At 35.1% G+C, this 15703-nt stretch overlaps 1 protein-coding gene across 12 annotated transcripts in view; it reads left to right on the forward strand.

Annotated features, from left to right (window-relative positions):
* LOC145662895 (uncharacterized) overlaps nucleotides 1-15703 on the forward strand; it is a 246747-nt gene that overhangs the window by 129292 nt on the left and 101752 nt on the right. For 2 of the 12 annotated variants that reach the window (XM_081728875.1, XM_081728884.1), the window contains one exon: nucleotides 1094-5712. The exons of the other annotated variants lie outside the window; for them this stretch is intronic. In XM_081728875.1, coding sequence (XP_081585001.1) covers nucleotides 1094-1294 — 201 coding nt within the window. In that variant the 3' untranslated portion in view covers nucleotides 1295-5712. Of the gene's footprint in view, nucleotides 1-1093; nucleotides 5713-15703 lie in introns of those variants that run through there. 12 annotated transcript variants of the gene reach the window in all.

Raw genomic sequence — 15703 nt, forward strand, 5'->3', positions numbered from 1 at the left:
TTAACGAAGAATTTAAGGAGAGATGGATTGGCCGAAGAGGACCCACACCTTGGCCTGCAAGATCACCAGATTTGTCGCCTTGTGATTACTGGCTGTAAGGACACGTGAAGACCAAGGTGTATTCGCAGAAGCCAGCTAATCTGCACGATCTCAAGAACAAAATGACTTATGTGATTTTGAACATTCCAGACGAGCACCGTCAACACGCAATTCTTAGTTTCCCCAAAAGACTGCAAGAGTGTTTGGACGTGAATGGTGCACAATCGGAGGTTTGGCGATGAACCTTAACTAGCTGAAACAAAACTTTGAACCTTTCTGTAAGTACACCAAAAAGTATTTGTTAATACATTACGTAGTTTCCAAGTAATAGAGTTTTACTTTCCTACAGGACTTTTTGGAGTGAATTTCAGGAACAAGAGCTATGCGGGCTGGTCTGCAAAATATAATACAGTATCTAGTTCATAATTGATCGATTTTGATTAATCTGCACTGATAATCTCCAATACTTTCGTGTACCTATGGATCAACGTTACTAGCAGAATATTTGGGAGGTTTTTGTAAGATGATTGCAAAAAAAGAAATGCCTTGATAATTATTACAATCACTTTTGTGGCCTTTCTTATAATTGGAACATTGATTCCTTGTACTCGTGTAGCAATTCTTTCTTTTTCTAGATGAGATGATAAGATTGTGTATCTCGTTCCAAACTTTTTTGCTCCAGCAAAATTAACTCAACGACGATTCGTCTAAACCCAGAGATTTGTGTTTCATTTATTTCCTTGCAGTAGTTTCTATTTCTGTTCGGTTAGACTTTACAATATACGATTCTGCTGAACACGTTTCACTTCCTTCAGAACTACTTTTTGGCTGTGTGACACTATGACAATATTAAATTCGTGTTTATACACTGAAAGAAAAATAGTATATTCAAGATTATTCATAATTTTTACATTTCCGAGTATGCTAAAACTAGAAATATTTTAGCTTAATAATTCCCATGCACGGTTCGGGCGTTTAATTTAAGGCTTGTGTAGTAGGTTTGGAAGAATGATAACATATATGAGTACGTTGACTCGCAGTTTTCTTCTTCCAGGCCTACACCAGCCTTTCGCAGAATACTCGGACAAGACAACCGACAGCATATTTGTACGAAGACGTGATAATCCATCTCAATACGTATGTCGAATCTGTGGCAAAACTGTCAGTAATAAGTGGCATCACGCACGTCACCATAACCCAGAATACCACCCATGCCCTCTCTGTGGATCTGCTTTCACTAGGAAGGACAACATGAAGGTACATTTAAAAACGAAACACAGCTTGACGGAGTTGCAGAAACTTCATAAAACTGAAACGAATAATGACCCGAAGTTACTTTAAGTCCTCGAGAAACAGAATGTTTCTATCCTTTCTAAAAGTTGCATTATTTTACACTAAAAATACAAATCGCTGAGCAAAGCAACGTTTATTTCAAAATAATAAATGTTGCTTTCCTCAGCAATTTGTAGTTTTAGTGTAAGTTATTTAAAGCAAAGCTACTATGAACCAGTTATGCATTATTTGTACAAGATTTAGTGACATTTGTGTAACTCTTTTGTTAATGTTACATGAGAAGTGTAGATGGTTTTTACATATGTTGAATTTAGACATATTTTGAAATTGTGAACGTTACTGTAAGGTACATGTAAACACACGGGAAAATTCTAATTGATAAAGAATATATGCTTATATTCTCTACAGTTCAATCCAGCATTAAGATTATAAAAGTTTTCAGAGTAGATTTTGACTTGACTGTGTATTGATTTGTTAAATAGAATATTAGTACTTTAAAATTCTCACAGAAGTGATACATTTTCAGCTAGTCATAACTCGGAAGCGGAACTACATAGTTACCTAAGTTATTTTGTCAGTTTTTGGAACAAGTTAATCGAAGTCCTTGTCCTAGTAAAATCATATGCTCGATAGAGTTTTAAACTTATTTTATTTCCACCCATTGTAAAAGTTCTATCAAATGAATATACACCGGGTAGTTAAATATATACTCGCTACCAATTGTACTTCATTTCTACAACTCCCTATTTTTATTTTTATTTTTATTGTTTTTTATTTAGAAAACTACACAGAATACCTTTAAAAGAAGTCAATAACCAGGGCGTTTCTATTTATAATTGCTTGTATTGGATTTAAGCATTGTGTATTAGAATGCCATTGCGTTGTTCGGATTCCAAATGATAAAGAATTCAGAGTAAAGTTGAGTATGCCCTGCTTAAATAATTCCAGTTATGAGTCAAATAAATAGACATAGAATTAATTCTCTTGAGGACCAAGCTCACAAAATTTATCGAGCAGAATTTTTGTGTCCTAGTTGTATTTTATAATTTGAAGTAGGAACGAATTAGGCAGTATACAGTTTTATTTTCGTGAAAAATGCGTTATATAATAAATGCAAAAAGTAAGTGTGTGAAACTATTTGAACATCCTTGCCTGTTTTTGATAACCAGTGTCTTCAAATTTTTGACCCAGAGTTAGTTGTAACTTAAAATGAGCTATTTTGAAAAGAAAGAAAAAAAAAGTCTTGTGTAAACAATCATATCACTCCTAAATGACTTTTACAGTTTCCAAGTATACTTATTCTAATGCAGATTTTGTGAGATACGTAACCAAATGAGATACATTTGTACATTTTATATAATCTTAAATATTGTTCTGGTAAATAATAGAAATGAGAATGTCAAAATATTTTTATAATTTTGATGAATAATATAAAATATTACAGAAATCATTATATATGCATAAAATGAACATTTCGGTAAAGGTGCATGAAAGGTTGCTCCTCCTCTAATAGAAAGTGACACAACTCGAAAATGACCATTATTGAGATATGAAGATGGTTTTCTAAAGGTTAGTAGAGTTTTGTATAAATAGTACTCAAGTGAAGGTACACTGTCTTCTCTCCTAAGAAGCAATTGTCTTATTTCCTTGTCCCTGTCAAACTGCAAATATTCAAATCTCCCTCTAGAAAAGATGTAGATTAAGAGTTGTCACTTCTCTATTAGAGGAGCGATTAAACTTGGTTAACTTCTTATAATGAAATCTGCGTAGATTAAATGATTAGATTTTGGCTTTTCTAAGGAAAAAGACTAACCAAGCAGTTTGAATTTATCCTAGATGAGACAGTAAACGTATATTTTCTCGCATTTTAGAAATGTTACGTGGACTGTATTTTATACTTACAGGAAAATCGCACCTGTCATATCAGAATATGTTTTGAAAGTGTTAATTCTACTGCTTGTTATCCGTAGCAGGTAAAAAGAATGTAATGAAAACAGAGAATGTAAGGTAATATTCATTCCTAAAAATTAAGTCTGCTTCTAACTGAAGAACTCTGAAGGTGGCAAAGCATTATCCTTTTTAAATGCATGGTATTACTGCATTAGTATATAGAAAGCTATTTTTGCTTTTGCTCAACAGAGGCGCAGAGGATTCCTAAATGGTCAATTCCTCGATGGTACCTGGTAACATGATTCATTGTAAAATATAGGTTTTGGCCCTTTCATGGTGTTCATCCTGTTTTTGAATTATCTTGTTTCATTACTACTACCAAACGACTGTTGCTTCAGAAACAAATATCTAGGATTAAGGGCCTTCACTACAGCGAAATTAAACTACCGCTAATTTTGGAGCTTTTCTGTAATATCTTTAAAGCAAATAAAAATATTCGAAAAACAGAAACGTAGTGAACTTGGCAATACGATTTTGCATGTGATACCATTATGACAACTCATCTATTTACTTTTGATTTGCAACTGTAGATAGATTTAGCATTTTTTTGCGGATTCCGTAAATAGTAGCATACCAAAAGCAGATAGGTGAATTGTGGTAAAGGTATCACATGCAAAGTCGTATTGTCTAGTTCACTATGTTTCTGCTTTTCGAATATTTTTACTTGTTTTGAAGATATTACAGAAAAACTCTAAAATTAGCGGTAGTTTAATTTCGTTGTAGTGAAGACCCTTAAGTCGAAATTCATATACATAATGATCTTTACGTGTTGTATATTTTAAGCCAAATCGAAGACTTGAACGTTAAAAGCATTTACTGAAAGGAGTGAATTACTACGATTGTCATTAAAATCTAAATGAACATCTATGTAGTACAAGAGATAGCTCAAAATCTTATCTTAAGAAATATTTATTTTATTTTTTATTATTTTTTTTTATTTGTAATAAAGCATATGTTACACTACTAGAAACGTTTTAATGGATGTAAGCTCTTTCTCTTCAAATATATTTGTAATCTTTTGTTTTTACTTCCTTTATACATTCATTTTGAAGTAAAAAATGTAAGTAAATGGTCCTTAAGTCATAAAACAATTCTGTAATTTCTAGTTTCAATTCAGAAAAAAAGTGTAATTGCTTAGTATATGTAGTAGTTGTGTTTTCTGTAAAAGATAGGGTTAAATATGTCTAAGTCGAATGTATGTATTTATAATTTTCTTATACATACTTTTATTCGGAACATCTTAAAATAATGGTGTAAACAAAATTAATACTAGTATCTTAAATAACACCTTGTACGCTAAATTATGTGTATTGTTAATATGTATCTATTGCCAATAGCAAAAGTTATTATCTGTTTTTAAAAGATGGTGCGCTGTACCAGTGTCGGACCGTGGGGAGAGCGAGCGGGTCGACGGCCCCGGACGCCAAAGTAAGGAGGCGCAAAATTAGATCCTATAATGTTACTCATGTTTGGAAAATGCATGTACACATGTCTTCAATAGTTTGACGAATGGTCGTATCTCAATGTACACATGTCGTCAATAGTTTGACGAAGGGTCGTATCTCAAAATCTCACTTTTTCATACATAAAGAAAGAAATATAATTCCACAGAGGAGGAAAAAGTTAAATATGCAATAATTGATCAATAATTCCACATAATTATTATCTGGAATAGGTGACGAGTTATTACGTATTCAACTGCTTTCCTGTCCGCTTAATTATTTCTTTATGTCTGAAAAAGTGAGATTTTGAGATACGACCCTTCGTCAAATTGTTGACGATATATAAAATGGAAGGAATCGAGGAAAAGCAGAGTTTATTTCTGAAAATTTTCTTACGCTTCGCGCCAACAATGATGGCGGTTCGCGCCTGCTCTGTCGATTTCACTCACATGTATGCGGGTGCCGTCGTATACTCTCGCCCCGGTGCTGATTTTCCACGGCACGGCACTGCGCTGTACTTTCACAAACCTAAATCAAGCTATAAATAAAACAGAAATGTTTTACGGATAGGAAATTTAACCAAAATTTTCGTTGGATAAATAAAAAATTCGCTGGGGAGTAGACTGTGAAAAAGAGAAAAATAACTAAATTTTGAGATATATATATTGCTTGGATGCAATAAAAGAAACTTATTAGTAGTGCAGATAACTGAAAGCGATTTAAAGCAATAAAATAAATACATCATCATGTGCGTAATATAAACGTATGAAAATTTGTATCCTATTTTGGTATGTGTGTTGGAGTGAGATTCTTCCAACAAACCAATCGATCTTGGTTTTCGAGATCAATTCAAGATTTTTCAATATCTTATTTTAGATTTTTGTTTTCAGACTTTGTATTATTAGTTATGAGTCTTAAACTGATATGTCATGTGCCAACAATGTTTATTGTAGATCTCTGTACAAGTTTCCTATAAAAAACTAAAGAAAAATGGTTCTTTTATTTCGATTAATCCGTATCTGTCAGAACACTTATCAGCTACTCGACACTGACAAACTCGTATAATATGACAAGAAATTTGCGTGTAAGAAATATATTCCTAAATTTGATTTCATTCTATATTTCAGCTAGTTCTCTCACTTCATCGGATTATTGATAATTTTGTAACATATTTTATAACATCATTTACTGATGGATGCTATAGGATCATGTTTATTAAATTATAATACTTTTATTTTGAAGGATTGGCTCACCTCTTCCTCGGTATGTATTATTCCGCTATTCTTCTAAACGTATATGATATACTATGAAAAATTAAACAATTCTAATAAAATACCTTTTAAAAGAACTTTATTCCATTTACTTCCTTAATATTCTCTAGTTAAGATAAATAGATTAAAAAGAATTGAAAAAAATTAAAGTGGAAAGTGTACAGCGGAATAGCGAATCGAACCTGGATCTGCAACGTAAGTGGTAGTGCACTAAACACTATTCTAATGGTCCACTTTCTGACTAATCACGCTTTTTGATTCTTTGAGATAGGTGGTCATCCATTCAAAACACATGAACTGAACCACAGCCTTATTATGTATGGATAAACTGAATTATACATCGTGGCCTCGCGTAGCGTAGTCGTTAATACTCTTGTTTTTGGTGCGAGTGGTTCCGAATTCGATTTCCTGTGAGGACATCCGGTCGAAAAAGTGTAAAAGCTTTTTCAGGTTAACCATCCTAAGTGATGTTTTCCTCATTCACACCAGGCAAATGTCAGGATGGTACCTAACATACAGGTCAAGGCCACTTCCTTCCTTTCCCAGACCTTTCTTCCTTGCCTTTCCTCGGATAGTGTGATCACCCAGAGACGTCATACCTCATACATGACGGGCTAATATGGCCATAAATACCGAAAGCCCAGAAATCTAATTCCTAACTCTTGAATTATGTTAAATGGGGAAATTAAAGTGCATATTTTTTTCTCACGTCAACCCTCTGTAGGTGGAAGTTTGATTAAATTCAGGGTTGAATATGAACTAGTGGAGCGGGAATCAGACCATATCTCCGGGTATCTGTGCCGGAGCCCTAACCACTACGTTAGCTTGTGGTTTGAATATCTGAGCACAGACCTCAAGAGTGAAAAATGTGGCTGGTCAGAAAGCGGACTGAGTGGTGTATTAGTTAACGCACCAACAGAGTAAGCTGGAGGCGCTGTTCCGATTTTCAGTTCAGTCCCCATGTATATTTCAGAATTGACATTTCGTTAAATCAACATCTATAAGAGATGTATGAAAAAATATTAGAAGTTTCTTTCATTTATCTTCTGTCTATTTTAGTTCACTTGTTTACGCTTTTAGCCCATTCTTTCGACGCTATCAGATTAATCTAATCAGACTGCAGTATTAGTACAATTTTTGGCGTAATGTTGAGAGTATACGAACCTTTCTTGCTGGTATAGCAAGTAGCGCGCGCCTTCGGTACAGTGTATTCCGGGTTTGACTTATAATTCATGCCTTTAAGATTGAACGCATTAGTGGTTCGGATTCTGCCTTAAACTGCGGGTCCACATCTCATAATGAACTAGCCAATTCAGAGTATACAAAAAGCTTGTATAATCAGAAGCATAAATATACCGACACTTAACATGTTATCAGTGATGTCAGAACAAATGTACTAGAACGGTTTTCGATTGAAGTTACATTCTTACATAATGTTTTTCGTCAAACAGTATTCTTGAAAGTGGTCAGTTAGTTCAAATGTTATTGACGAAAGAACATACGAGGAATAAATGCCAATTTCTGATGGCGGCGATTATACAGCGTTACTTTTGTTTCCTTATGTAAAAATATGAACCACATGTTTAAGGTTTGTAACGACAATATATAATGTATTAAATAATACTGTAAAACAGATTTAAGTTGGCTCGGTGTAGTCTCGGTGAGAGCTCGTGTGGCTCGAAACCACATTAATCTGTAGATCCATATCTCATATGGCCTCATTGCTGAAAGAGGACGTAAAATAAGCAACCAATCCACGAAATTTACAGAGTAGTATAATCACCAATTCAATGAGCTTTCACCGTGTATTGAGCATATTGTGTACAAAGTCCCCATTTTTATTCCGGTTTCATCAGGTACTTCAGACGAGGACAATTGAGGATTGTCATTTGACTGGAGGATTGTCTCACTTTTTCAGACAGTAGGGGAATAATTTGAGGAGGATGTAATTCTCTATATTTCGTTGTATAAGTTTAAAATCAAATTACATTCCAGTTCCAAACATGTTCCATGTTATGTCCATGGTTGGCATAATGTATATCAAATCTCAGCGAGAAAAGAATACAGATATTTTTCTTTGAGGAATATGAACTCTTTTGGAGAGGGCGGAATGCGGGTAAGGTTGAAGAGTGATGAGGATGAGAAGTTTTCACCTTAAATCATAATGCTTCATTCAGCAAATAATATATCTAGAGCTCGTGTTTACTCCCCTGAATATTATCTTTGATTGTCCATCTTTCTGAACAAAACAACAGTATTTTATTGTATTGAACATCTTTGTAATGCTATTTGTTAGTTAGCAAACGGTGTTTGTCCACGACAAAGTTCGCTTGGCGGGGGCTTGGATCGAACCCGAGACCCCAAGCACCAGAGGTGAACGCTCTACCACTGAGCCACGGCGGCCCCTTCGCTGCTGAAAGGGACGTTTAACTCAGAATCAACTCAACTCAACTAAACCTGCTCACTCGAATTTCCTAAAAAATCATGTAGTGCTACAGCTGTTAATGAAACATTTTCTTATGAAATACGAACAAAATTACAAGACATTTTCGGCAGACTTTAGCAAAAGAAAACTCATCCTCAAAAGTAGTCTATCCTTTGCAGATTTTTCCGTAAGAGATAACTTATCCCATATTTTAGGCTTATTAATAAAATATTTGTTTATAAAATAATGAAGTCGCATGAGTGATATTGTACAGAATTTTCAAAAAATAAAAATCAAGAGTAAAATACCTTTTGTGGATGTTCTCATGGAAGTGACTTACGCAACATAAGAATAATAATAAAATATTTATGAAATAGAACCAAAATCGCGTTCGTTTTTGAGACAGTACTCTGTAAAGAAATTCATCATCAAGAGAGAACTACTCCTTGTGAATTTTTTCGTGAGGAATAATTTACAGAATATCATAGTTATTAATGAAATATTTATTTCTGAAATGTGAACAAAATGACTTGAGTCGTTTTTGAGAAAATAGTCCAAAAAATAATCACCCTCAAGAATAAACTACCCCTCGTACATTTCTAAGGACAAGTGAGTTATGCAATATTATCAGAGTATTAATTAAGTATTTATTTATGAAATACAAAGAAAACCGCTTGAGTCATTTATGAGTTAATCGTTCCAAAATAACTGACACTTAATAATAAACTACCCCGTAGACCTTCTCTAGTCAAATGAGTTCTGTCATATTGTCAGGTTATTAAGAAATGTCCATTTGTGAAATATGAACAGAATATTTTCAGTCATTGAGAAAATCGTCCGAAAAAACACTCCCATGAGTAAACTACTACTTGTAGATTTTTAAGAACAAATATGGTACGCAATATTGTCAGAATATTAATGAAATATTTCTTTATGAAATGAAAAAAAAAAAACCAACGCTTCAGTTGTTTTTGAGAGAAAAACGTTCGGGAAAAAACTCTCATCCAAGAATAAACTACCCCTCACAGGCTTTTACAAATCAAATAAGTTGTGCCACATTGGTAGCTTATTACTTAAATATTTATTTGTGAAATATGAATAAAATCGTCGGAGTTGTTTCAGGAAAATCGTTTGAATAAACAGCTCATCCCCAAGACTAAACGATACCTCGTACATATTCAGAACAAATTAGTTACGCCATATTATTATTAATGAAATATATGAGGTATGAACAAAATTGTCTCAGCCATTTTTGAACCACATAATGGGGTTGTTTCGGGTAAGTTGATTTATGAAATATGAACAAAATCGTTAAAGTCGATCGCAAATTTTAATTTTTATCCTTACGTAAACTACCCTTATTTTTATGGGTAGGAAGAAAATCCGAAAGAAAAAAAAAAAAAACTGGAGGATCGCGTAAAAACCTTAAGTTTAAAATTTTGTTGATACGTTAAACGGTATGGCCTTTAGGTAAGTGTACATCAGGACGAACACGAGCAGACGGACAGGTGTCGAAAAATAACCTTTTCAGTGTCTATGGGCTACGAAACGTATAAAACCACTGAAATCTCGCATTCGAGTTTTTTCACGACTATCATACTTTCTTCTCACCTTTCGTCGCTCGAAAGTAAAATTGAATACTCCGAAGTTCATGGTATTAGATACAGCCACAAAAGCAAAAGCGAAGGGTGATTATTGCATGCGTAGTGATTGGTGTAATTTTATGTTTTCGGTTCAGTAAGTCATTAGACAATATAAAAAAAGGGAATAACTCAATGCAAATTCATCGTTGTTACATTTGTTCCAGTCTCCTTTAAATTATTTCTTTATCATCTTTTCTTTGGTATATTACTCTAATGCCTTGTTATCTGCAAATTTGAGATTCCTCTTCTACCACCTTTAGTGATGTTCCTGATGATTAAATTATCTTCTCCTGTTAGTCTCCAAAACAATAAACAGTAAGCACCAAGTTCCAATATCAGATGTTTTACTTTGGAGCCAGCAGCGTACATTGCCCCACTGAATAATACTGTATGTGAAATGTGCATAAAATATACACATATGGCGCTTGAAGTGTTAAATACGATCTTGGCATATTTTCATTTGATTGGAAGATCAAACTTGCCTCAGAACTTGTAGACAGTATGCTGTTGGAAGATTCAGACTTGCCCAGAACTTGCAAACACTATTCCGCAATTTTGGATAGAAAACAAGATGACGATATGGAAGTTGTACCAAGAATTCCTTTCATTGAACCATTTTACGCATACATCATTCTTCACATTTGCTATTTAAATTTTTTAACTTGATTCCTTGCCTACCACTTTTAGTGACACAAGGACATTTTACTATAGTGTATATATATAGGCCTATATAAGAGAAGCTTTGGTTTCTGCATCAATGAATCTTTAAATTCGTTAACTCCTTTAATAAGGAACATGTCTTTAGACGTCCTCTGAAGACAATGCTAATTCGGAAAGAGCCTCTACAGGCGCGCTTAATAAAAAGACTTGTTCATACTCGAAAAGTGAATCTAGAGACGCAGTTTTGAATCTACAAGGTAACCAAAAAAAAAAAAAAAAAAAATCTAGCCGTTTTCGACGTCTCATTAATCATGCGCTCACATAGAGGAAACGAAATGACGCACGTACCTGTCAGACGGTCGGGAGTTAGTCTGCCCATCAACCTTCAGTAATACAGGTACGTTGTGCACACAGTAGTCATAGCTCGTCCAGTGTCGAAGAGAAATGGAAATATCGATCCAGTTTGTTCGCATGTGTTTGTTGTATGACTTGAAAGTGGATCTGTCAGCTACCTCATCGCCACATATACCAGGTATTTGGGGACAATGCTGTGAACGAACGCATCACTAGGTATTGATTCCAGAAGTTTCGTTCGCAAGGTGTGTGTCTTTCGGATGAACCTCGCAGTGGACAACTATATGCCTTGGATGACAAGGCCTTGAAAGCAGCCATCGAGGAGGTCAGTTTTCCAACGTGTGATTAACTTGTGAAAAGGTTCCATATTTCCGCTGATACAGTTAGACTAAACCTGCATGGGGTAGGAAAGTCTTATAATTTAAGCAAGTGGGTAACCCCACATTGTCAGTCAGCAGCCAACAAGGAACACCGCGTGACAGCCTTGTTTGCCCTTGCTCAGTCTGCACCTGAGCACACTTATCATTGATCGCTTGCTCACTTGTGACGAAACGTGGATCCTCTATGACACTCCCAAGCGTACCAAACATTGTCGGCATGTATCCCTGTTCCTAATACCCCAAGACTATCTCTGTATCCACGAAAGTGTATACTCCCGGTATGGTGAAATAGTTGGCAAATTGTGCATTCTGAGCTGCTTCCATTTGGTCAGACCATCACTGCTGTCCTCGGCTCGGTTGCAGAGGATGTACCGTGCTTTGCGGGAGGAGCCGACCGGCTGCAAAGGTGTGCTGTTCTGCACGATAATACCAAGCCACATGTGGCAAAGATGACCAAGGAGACCCTTCAGCAACTTGACTGGAAGAACTGTGCCCTGCACCACATTCACCGGATTTCGTGCCGTTTCATTCCCTCGACAGCCACCCTGATGGGAGATCTTCGCAAATGAGGGATACTTGTGGAACGCACTCACGGATTTCTTTGAATACGCGCTCACCGACTTTTATTACCAGGATATTGTGCAGCTTCAGGAACGTTTGCAAAAGATGTTGAATGCTTTTGGAGATTACTTTGGAACCTGAAGGTACGTACCGTCCACTGTATTGCTCTTTATCACTGCTCTATAGAACAGCAAGAACTTTTTTGGGAGCTTGTATTCTTGGCATGGATCTACCATTCCCAGGAGAAAAAGTAACTATTGGAAACGAGGTCTTCATTAAAGTGGTTAATAATATATTTACTTTAGATTAGTCATTTCCAACTCTGGTGAACGAATGATTGTAATGCTGCGTGTGTGCGATTACTAGCTTTCAGCAAGTACTTGAAGCATTTTATGACTGTTGAATCCGGTGGCGAGTTGTGAGCCCATTTTAGTGCAGTGAGTAGACTAAATTTGGTAAGAACGAGGTTTTTCTTTCTTTTTTTTCAAGTTCCTGTTGGACTTATTTCATCATCTCTAGCTGGGTTGTATATTGTGTAGAATAGATGAACAGTGGTTTTGAACCACCGATTCGTTGAAATTATTTTCCTGGTCAGCACTTGGGCAGGCTGTCAGCTTTGTCCTATGACATGGTGCCCCATCATCCATGAATTGGTGACATGCTGTTCACCTGTTTTAAAGAAGAGTAACAATCTACCTTGGAATATCTTAATGTATTTCGGACCATTGATGTGTCCATCACAGGAACACTCTACTGCGACCACCTTTACAAATTGTACCTCACACTACTACACTTACGCATCCGCTCTTTCAGATGGTGAAGTTGTGGGACTTGTCTGTCGATCGTTTACATACACACACTATTACGGAATTGGCAAATCGATTTCCATGAGAGAATGCAACGTAATTACAAAAGGTTTTCTTTTTTCGCACTATGTAAATAATGATGGGCAGTTGGTGCTGATAGTCAACTCTTCGTGCAATGTCATTGACAGAGTTGGAAGTTAGGTCGTTGTACTCCAGAACCACTTGATGTTGGTCCAGGTCGACCTCCTAGTGGGTCTACCCATGCTTTCCAATCCATTTGAACTGCACTATAAATACTGTTAACAGTTGCCAACAATACGCGTAATATGGCACTGGGAATCATCTACCGCATTTCTTCTGTCTTATTGTTATTTCTGGTACACTTGATTATCTTCTCAATAGCCGTGTTGGTACCATTCTACGTCTTGCATCCTTCAACATTGGATCCTCGAATCGCCGGATTCATCTCAAACAGAAGGAAATGTCACATTGAGTTTATAAATGACCAGAGGAAATTAGTTGTGTAACTGTAAAATTTCACATCCTAAAGTAAAACGCGGTAACTCATTATTTCATTAATAAAAGTTAAAAATAAACAGAATTAGACACCTAAAGGAGTGTGGTGATTCCTTCTTTGCCCATTATCAATATTTCTCCCTGTGTTTTGACGGTCCATAGATACCTAAAGGTTGAAATTTTTTTAGATAGAGCATAGTGAGTTCTATTGAATGTTCTGATTAGATTTCTAGAATTAACAGACCATTCAATATATTTTCTAGTTAAGTCAATTTTCTACTATTCAGTCAGAAATTTTGAAGTCTTCTTCCAGAAGTTATAGTTCAGTACTTAGCGTTCTTTTATTTGGTACAGGAGGCATGGTTGTAATTATTGTAGGAGTACGTACTCAATGTCAGATACCCGCTAAACTTCAGGTCTTTGTCTCATACAGTTGTGCTATTTAAAAGGAACATTGCACTTAAAAACGAAGGGATTATGGTATCCTCCAGTGCACTTGAACCCTATCTTCCGTAATTTGCAGGAAAAGTAATTATTGAATATATTTCAATAAAGGAAAAGACTATCTGGATTTCGATTTTTAAAAAATCTTGCACTTTATGCAAGACACAATATAATACATGCGTAGTTTTCATTGTAGCAATTCATTATGCAGATGTTAAATAATCAATTTAATAATTGGAAGATTCTAGCTACAGTTGATTTTTTATTCATTCATTTAATTAACTTGTGTTTTACCTTCTATATACATTGTCTGAGCGGACGCTGCGCAACAGAAGAGATGGGGAATATATGTGTGAATTTTTCATTTGTCTCTAGGGATCCCTGTACCCGGCAACCACTCTTGTACCATTGGTACGTCATTGCATTTGTCAATGTCAACTTTCTGCGTTGTCTTTTGATCCGATAGCGATATATTTTCGCGTTCACGAGATATTCAGCATCATATAAATGCTTTCACTGGTTTTTGAGCGCCTTTCGGTAAAACGATACCGCTTTCGACCCATGTTCATTAGTTTTTTGCTATATTTAATTTGTACGCTAAGTGCTTACTGAATTGCGACAACCTATTTAATACTTCGTTGCTTCACCTTTTGCTCAGAGGACGGCCTGGACACGTTGTGGCATGGATTCTGGTAGTTGTTCATGTTTCCACGGGGATCTGACACCATATATTTCTGATGACATCCCACAAGGAGCTCACAGAGCGAAGAATTATTTTATATTTATGACTTACGATGTCTTAATCACGTATATTGTTTAGACGAAAGTATCATCTGTTTTGAATGTAATCATGTTAAAAAATAGATAATCGCTTTACGTTTACAAACTAGATACCTGCGCTCGAAGCTAACATCTTTTCGTAAGTAATGTTTATCAAAAGACTTCAAAGAGGCGAAAAGGACAAATGCATAAAACTTCTGAAAGAGATGTGGATGTTAAGATTTTCTTGAATATGATTGTACGTCACAGTACGTAAATCCAAACTGCTGTTATGTTCGATTATTTCTCTAGTAAATTATGCGACAAAGTTGTTAAGTGCATTAATAATTACTATTACACATACACTTTCCGAATCGCTATCAGGTCCGCTAGTTTCGGTTATTCCAAATAGATATATGCAATGACATTTTCTTGCATTAAAATTACTATTAAATCTGATATTCATTGCGCACAAAATTTTTGACTTTTGGTTAGAATTTTTTGTTGTATAATGTACCATAGTACAGCAGTCAATACATTATTTAGATGTAGCATAATTAGAACCTCATTCTTACGTGCAACTACAAGAAACAGTGTCTTATTTTCCTATTCTCGATTGTAAATGGCACAAGAAAAATATGAACTTCGAATGGAGAGTTATACTATGGAAGATATGTGAATGTTGTTAACGGAAATAAATTTTGACTGTAACTATGTGCAATACATAAAGTAATATTTAATGTGAAATTCTTATTACGAAATCGAAATTAATCATATTAGCTTAATAAATAGTAGAGTGATGTCCAAATTGAAGGTCCCAAACAGTTAATAATGGTTCATAAAGAATATTTAAGTTTCGCACTTATTCTAATTGTGCACGTATGCACTGATACTAATTGGCATACGGAAGACCCTAACCAAAAGTTGCGGGCTTTATAAACTATAATTGAAATAGAAACAGAATTTTCAAGGAAGGACTTTGTATTTTAGGTATCTATAATATTTGTAAATATTCTGTTTATTATAATATTATTCGTCTAACCAGCACTAACCTTGTTAATAAATGCAAGTATTCATGTGCTAATTATTTTGAACGAAGTGAACTTGTTCGTATTAAATATCAATCGTTTACAGTATTAATAATATATTAATAGTATTAA

Source organism: Thermobia domestica, chromosome 10, assembly GCF_964235325.1.
Source record: "Thermobia domestica chromosome 10, izTheDome1.hap1.1, whole genome shotgun sequence".
Taxonomy (NCBI): domain Eukaryota; kingdom Metazoa; phylum Arthropoda; class Insecta; order Zygentoma; family Lepismatidae; genus Thermobia; species Thermobia domestica.